Genomic DNA, 6,307 nt, shown 5'->3' with positions numbered 1-6,307 from the left:
AGCGTTCATCCTGAAGCACTGTTGCCCCCTCCTCATCCAGCCTGGAGTGAGCAGGGTAGGTGTGGCTTAGACCGACCAGCCTATAGGCACAGGGTCGAGGCCCTGCCCAGGATGGGACACTCACCACTGCACGCTGGGCACAGGGGCTCCGAAGGCCTTGCACAGCAGGTAGGCAGTGCTACCCTCGACTGCCAGATACGTGTTGCCCCCTCCTCATCCAGCCTGGAGTGAGCAGGGTAGGTGTGGCTTAGACCGACCAGCCTATAGGCACAGGGTCGAGGCCCTGCCCAGGATGGGACACTCACCACTGCACGCTGGGCACAGGGGCTCCGAAGGCCTTGCACAGCAGGTAGGCAGTGCTACCCTCGACTGCCAGATACGTCTGATTGTCCCCAGTTAGGATCTTGGCTGGGAGTTCTGCGGGAGGAAGAGTCCCGGGTGACAAGGCCACCCCTGCTCCTAGCTCCCAGAAGTGCCTCTGGTCCCAGCTCCAAGTTTCTCCAGTAAGGCGGGCCCAACAGTTGACGTCTTCCCAACTGTCCCAGCCCAGCCTGTTGGCCCGGAGGCTCCGGGAGAGCTAGCCTTGGTTGCGCACTGTCCAGGTGACCCTTTGCTCGGTGACAGTGGCCAGACCTGCCCTTCCTACACCTGCCCCAGCTGTCACAAGGGTGGGAAAGAGACTGGGGGTGCCAGGGCTCTGCAAGCAGAAAGGTAGCCCTGAGGTTGAGGCCACACCGCTGCTGGCTGTCATTCTGGTGGCCCTGCCCAGCGGGCTGCAGGGACAGACTGGGGCTGTGGGGCTGGCACTCACGGACGACGTAGATGTAGGCGTTGGCCAGCAGGAGCCCGTGCCGGTTGCGGGCCTCACACTGAGTGACCATGGTGTCGCTGGGCTGCACATTGCTCAGGATCAGGGCGTCACGCTGGATCCGGTACCTCTGGTCCGCGCCCAGCTCTGCATGTGCGGCAGGTGGGGGTCCCGGGAGCATCAGGCCCACCCCACTCCCCACGCGCCTAGACCTCCCCCGCATCCCGGGCCCTGCCCAAGGCCCTGCTCACCTTCTATGGGGATCCCGTTGATTCTCCAGGTGACCTCCGGCTGGGGCCGGCCCTGGACTTGGCAGACCAGGCGGGCAGTCTCTCCGGGGCCGTACAGGTGGCTCTGGGGGTTTTGTTCCGGGGCGGCTGGGAAGGAAGGAAGGGCGCCCTGAGCCTGCGCCTACCCGCGGCCGGCTGCTGTCCCAGCACATGCCCTGCTCTTCCACGACGGTGGGCGTTCTGGGGAGCCCAAAGGCGCCATACCCTCGACAGTGACGTAGTAGGCGTGCCGGGCACTGCCCAGTGCATTCTCCGCCAGGGCGTGGGGCTGCCCAGGTAGGAGAGCAGGGCAAGAGAGGACAAGGCCACTGGCCCCAGCTCCACCCCGGCAGAGACCTGAGTCCCCACTGGGGCCACCCAGCCTGCCCCGGCCCCCTGCGGGCACCCAGACTCACAAGCCTTCGGCAATGCACTCCAGGACCAGCGGCTGTCCCTGCAAGGCCACCAGGTGGCTGACGGAGTTGGTGGGGAAGAGCAGGCGTGGCTTCCTATCGATCATGCTGTTGGCTGCCAGGAGAAAGGAGGTGGTGGCCCAGCCTGCTCCTCCCTCCCACGGACTCACAAGGTAGGGTGACTCTGGACACCCCAATGAGCCCCTGGGACCTTTATTTGCTTCTCTGTTAGAGGGACTGTCCCATCTCAGCTCTGGTCACCTAGGCAGTGTCAAAGCAACCTATGGAGGGACAAAGCCATGCCTGAGGGTGAGAGGTGGGGGGTGGGCCAAAGCCTCTGAGACTCACTGGCCTTGACCCGGAGGTCGATGGGTTCCTTTTGGATGATGGTTCGAGTGCCCAGGAAGTGGGCATGGCAGATGTAGTCTGAGTGGTTGTCGGAGGTCAGCACGTTGGCGAAGTAGAGGTTGCCGTTCTGGCGCATCGTCACCCGCTCGTCCTGCTTGATATGCAAGATCTCTGCAGGGGCAAGGGGCTGCGGTCAGGTCCCACCCAGGAAGGCAGCCCACTGGCACCCGGGCCCAGGGCAGTCGTGGCCGGCACCCACTGCTGTTCATCCAGTAGATCCGCAGGGGCTCGGCACTGGGCGGGGGGTGGCAGGGCAGGACCACTGACTCCCCTTCCTCCACCTCGACTGGCTTCACTGTCTCCTTTGGCCACTTGGGGGGACCTAGAAGGGACAGAGATGGCAGCATGCTCCTCCTAGCCCAGGCAGTGTGTGTGGGGGGGTGGGTGCAGGAGAAAGGAGGGGCAGGGCTCTCCTGGGGGTGGCCAGACTGGAGGAAGTTCACGTAAAGGGGTGACTCTAGGTTCTTTCTTCCCAGGGGAGACTGGGACTCAGTGGGGAGGAGAGGGGGAGCAAGAAGCCAGGTGGCCATGAAGGGTTAACCCCCCAGGGTTAGCCCCCCAGAATCCCCAGCTCTCCTGCCCCCCCAGGGTGCGTGAGGGGAGGCTGAGGTTCGAAGATGGGGGAGGGGAGCAGCGGAAGGACGCGGGAGTCATAGACCCTTCTATCATCCTGACACAGAAACCATAGCAACGGTTCCCAAGGTAACCGGAGGGGCGGAGGGGGAGCTCAGGAGGCAGAAAGCTCAGGGAAGATGGAATGCAGAAGGCAAACCCCAGGGAAAGGGCGACATAGATAAACACAGCCCTGAGCGGGAAGGAGAGCGATGGAGACGCCCCTTGGAGCTGGAGAGCAGAGGTGGCGGCAGCCAGCCCTGTCCGCGCTGCACAGATGAATGGGAGAGGTGGACAGGACGGAAGTGGGGACAGAAACACAGGCCTTTAAGCCCAGCCAGGACAGGGACCCAGCCTGAGGAGGGACAAAGCAGGCACTGAATCAGCCGGCCACGGGCAGCCACCCCAGGCAGGCGCTGAAGGGGACGGAGGGGCAGAGGGGAGCTGGTCAGGGAGGAGGAGGAGCCTGAAGGAGCCTGCCAGTGGCCCTAGGCCCACCCATCCCAGCAGCGCCTCGCACCCTCGGCCATGAGCTGGATCTCGTGGGACATGGCCGTGCCCAGCTTATTGCTGGCAAAGCAGCGATAGATGCCCTGGAACCTCTGGGCAAAGTTGCTGTTGTTGCCTGCGATGGTGAAGGAGCCAGAGTGGGGCGCCTGGTGCACGGTCACGCCCACCTCCTCCCTGGGTTTGAAGTGGATGCCATCCCTCGTCCAGCGGAACCTGTGGGCAGAAAAGGGCTCAGAGGCCAGAGGTGCTGGGACTCCGGACAGGACCAGCCAGGCCGGGGATGGGTTGGGAGAGGGCGAAGCTGGGCAAGGAGTGCCAGGGGCGCAGAGGGTGGAAGTCACTCACTGCACTTCCGGTTTGCCACTGGCTTCACACTTGAGGCTGATGTCATCTGTGGGGAAGACAACCAGGCGCCGCGGGGACTGCTCTGTGATAAACGGTGGCTCCAGCACTGCGACAGGGAGGGTGCTGGTGAGGGTGGCGCCACGTTGGCCTCATGGCCTGACCCTGTCCCACCAGGAGGGAAGCCCCAAGGCCATAGGAGGAGGAGGGGAGAAGGGCAAGCACAACAGTGCCCCTCCGAAGAGAGAGGATGGGCCCAGAGAGGCATTTCTGCCCAAATGCAGAAAGACCAAGGGAGAGTGGGGCGGCTGCAAAGGTGGCCAAGAAGCCAAGACACAGCACAGAGCCCAGGGACAGAGCAGAAGGGTGAGCAGGACTCAGCCAGGGGCGGGCCAGGACTGACTGCCCTGAGCAGGTGCAACGGGAGGCGGAGGTCAGAGGAGCCCCATTCCCTGCAGTCCACACAGCCGAGCAGGGCCCAGGAGCCGAGTGAGCAGGCCGCTGGACTGCCCCGCACTGCACTGGGAGGCCTGAGCAGGGCCTGGTGTGGGGTGCTGGCTCCTTGAGGACCTCCCTCTTCCTTCCTCCTGGGCCTTCTGGGAAACACTTCTACCCCTCCCCCAACTTACCATGGTATCCTTCATCTGAGAAATCCAGGCAGCAAGGGAGAGAATGGAGAGAGATGCTGAAAGGCAGCCCAGCAGGGGGCCATGGCAGGGGAGAAGTAGACCGGGGCAGACCCCGTGGGATGGGGGAGGGAGAGAGAAAGGGAGAGGAGGTTGCAGTGGGGCAGGGGGGGGGGGGGGTGGGGGGGCACGGGCGGGGCCGGAGCCCTGCAGGACGAGTCCGGGGAGCCAGGGCAGAGGCTGGATGGGGAGGGCAATGGCCAGGGCAAAGGCCTTCCCTGAACCGAGAGACAGGGCTGGAGAGACTCTCCTTTCCCAAGGAGTGTCCAGCCAGGGACCCACCCCTGCCACTAATCCAATTAGCACAGCGCCAGAGTTTTCAATTACCCAGGGCCCGCCTTCGAGCCAAGCTGCCCTCCCCCTCCAACCCTTCCCAAAGGCCCTGGCTCATTGGAGTTGCCTTAGCCCACGGGGCCCTTATTCGGTCTCCTTCCTTCCTGCCAGGCAGCTGCTAAACTCCCTGGGGCCAGGCCGAGCCAAGGCTCCAGCCCCAGGACCCAGCAAAGCACGGGGGAGGGGGTGCTAAGAAGAAGGGAGGGAAGGGGAGGGGAAAGCTTTGTCTTTGCAGCAAAACTCAAAGTAATGGCCCTGGGAGAGGGGCTCCTGGAAGCACAACAGAGAGCCCTGAGCTGGGGGCAGGCAGTGCTGGGAGATGGAGGGCAAGTTCCCGCAGGGAGGCGCCCACTGCACCATACTGGGGTCAGTGACAAGTGCTGACCAGTGCTGAGGGCAGCTGCGGAGCTGCCATAGTCATTGCCGTAATTCTCTCTCCCCACTCCCATCTTTATCAAAATCCTCACCGCCCACCCCTCCACCCCCCCCACGCACACAGATACCCCGCAGAAGGGTGAGCTGATGCCTGGGCCGGCAGGGGGTGGGGGCAGAGGCCCTAGGAAGCAACAGGAGGAGACGGCAGGACCAAGAGGACAAGCGCATGCCTATGAGTGTGCAAAAGTCTGGACGTGCATGTGGACACCTCGTGGGAACGCATGCATTCGTGAGCATCCGCCCGTGTGTGTGGCCTAGCAGCCGCACAGACCCTTTTGTGTGCGCGCTTACGTTCAGGTGGGTCTGTGTGCGTGCATTTCTGATAGTGTGACTGTGTGCCCACTGTGTGCCTCCTGTGTCATCGGTGCCTCTGCCCTTTCGTGTCTCTGTGCCTGGTTGGACACAGGTGTCTGGCTCCCGTGTCTACCACCAGCACGCGTCCATGTGCATGTGGGCCGGGGAGTCTGCATGGACCTCCATCTGTGTGTCTAAGGGGCACCCCCGACCTGTGTCCAGACAGCCCTTCTTCGCCTCCTCAGAGCCCTCCCTGTCCCTGATGCCAGGTGCCTCCCAAGCAACCTCTTTCAGCCCCTGATCTCTCGCTGGCACTGACAGCCACACAGGCTTTCTCCATGTCCAGCAAAGCAAAAGGTGGAAGGAGCGGAGCCCAGCAGCTCCAGGCGCACAAATGCCCTGGTGCGACACACCCATGAAAGGCCCTACCAGAGAAGCCACAGCTCGGAGCCGCTCACACTCAGGAAGGAAGACCTTCAGAGTGGGTCTTCGGACCTACTTCAGTGGGACACCCCGCATGTGCCAACATGCAGACGCACAGCCCCTGCATCACACTCCGCCCTCAAGTACCCCCGGAGCTCCACCGGCCTGCCAAGGAGGAACATCACGGCGACCCACAGACTTACCCGTATAGGCAATGCATACACGAGTACCCCCGACACCCACACATCTGCCCGGGATCCCCACAAACAGTGCAATCACAGACACGTGCTCCAACAGCCCCACCCCCCACCCGCGCGCTAGCTAGACGTCACAAAGGAACGCGGCCGGGGCCTTGTGCTTTCCAGGGCTTTTCCTGTCTCAGAGGCAGGCTACCAAGGGCCCAAGATGGGGAAAAGTCGGAAACCAGGGCAAGGCTGGAATGCCGGCCCTTGCCCGAGCTAGCTGAGGACTGGGGCAGGTCCTCGGGGCGGCGAGAGGGGAGGCGGGGAGAGTGGCGAGGAGGGTGGGGCAGCGAGGGGAGAGGAGCCCCTCCCCGGAGGCCCGCTGTCCGTGGTGCTGACACCGCGCCCGGCCCTCTCTCCGGCGGTACGCGCCGCCCTCGGCACCTCCCGCTCGCCCGCGCCCAGGAAAGGGGAGGGTGAGGAGAGCGTCCAGAGCGGGGAGAAGGTGTGGAGGCTGTGGAGGCGGAAGATGAAAGGCCCGGCGCAGCGGAGGAGGGGGGGCCGAGGGCCCCCCAGCTACTCCCAATTCTCC

At 63.9% G+C, this 6,307-nt stretch overlaps 1 protein-coding gene across 1 annotated transcript in view; it reads right to left on the bottom strand.

The window, feature by feature from the left end:
* Nucleotides 1-6,307, bottom strand: part of L1CAM (L1 cell adhesion molecule) — a 23,852-nt gene that overhangs the window by 9,729 nt on the left and 7,816 nt on the right. Inside the window, 12 exon segments of the mRNA XM_006166701.1 lie at nucleotides 2-41; nucleotides 306-417; nucleotides 812-955; nucleotides 1,060-1,185; nucleotides 1,303-1,605; nucleotides 1,839-2,009; nucleotides 2,098-2,220; nucleotides 3,031-3,233; nucleotides 3,366-3,471; nucleotides 3,992-4,006; nucleotides 5,737-5,854; nucleotides 6,160-6,229. Coding sequence (XP_006166763.1) covers nucleotides 2-41; nucleotides 306-417; nucleotides 812-955; nucleotides 1,060-1,185; nucleotides 1,303-1,605; nucleotides 1,839-2,009; nucleotides 2,098-2,220; nucleotides 3,031-3,233; nucleotides 3,366-3,471; nucleotides 3,992-4,006; nucleotides 5,737-5,854; nucleotides 6,160-6,229 — 1,531 coding nt within the window.

Source organism: Tupaia chinensis, unplaced genomic scaffold (assembly GCF_000334495.1).
Source record: "Tupaia chinensis unplaced genomic scaffold, TupChi_1.0 Scaffold144326_1, whole genome shotgun sequence".
Lineage (NCBI taxonomy): Eukaryota > Metazoa > Chordata > Mammalia > Scandentia > Tupaiidae > Tupaia > Tupaia belangeri.
Note: the sequence above shows the minus strand (reverse complement) of the source record. Positions and strands in the feature narration are given on the sequence as shown.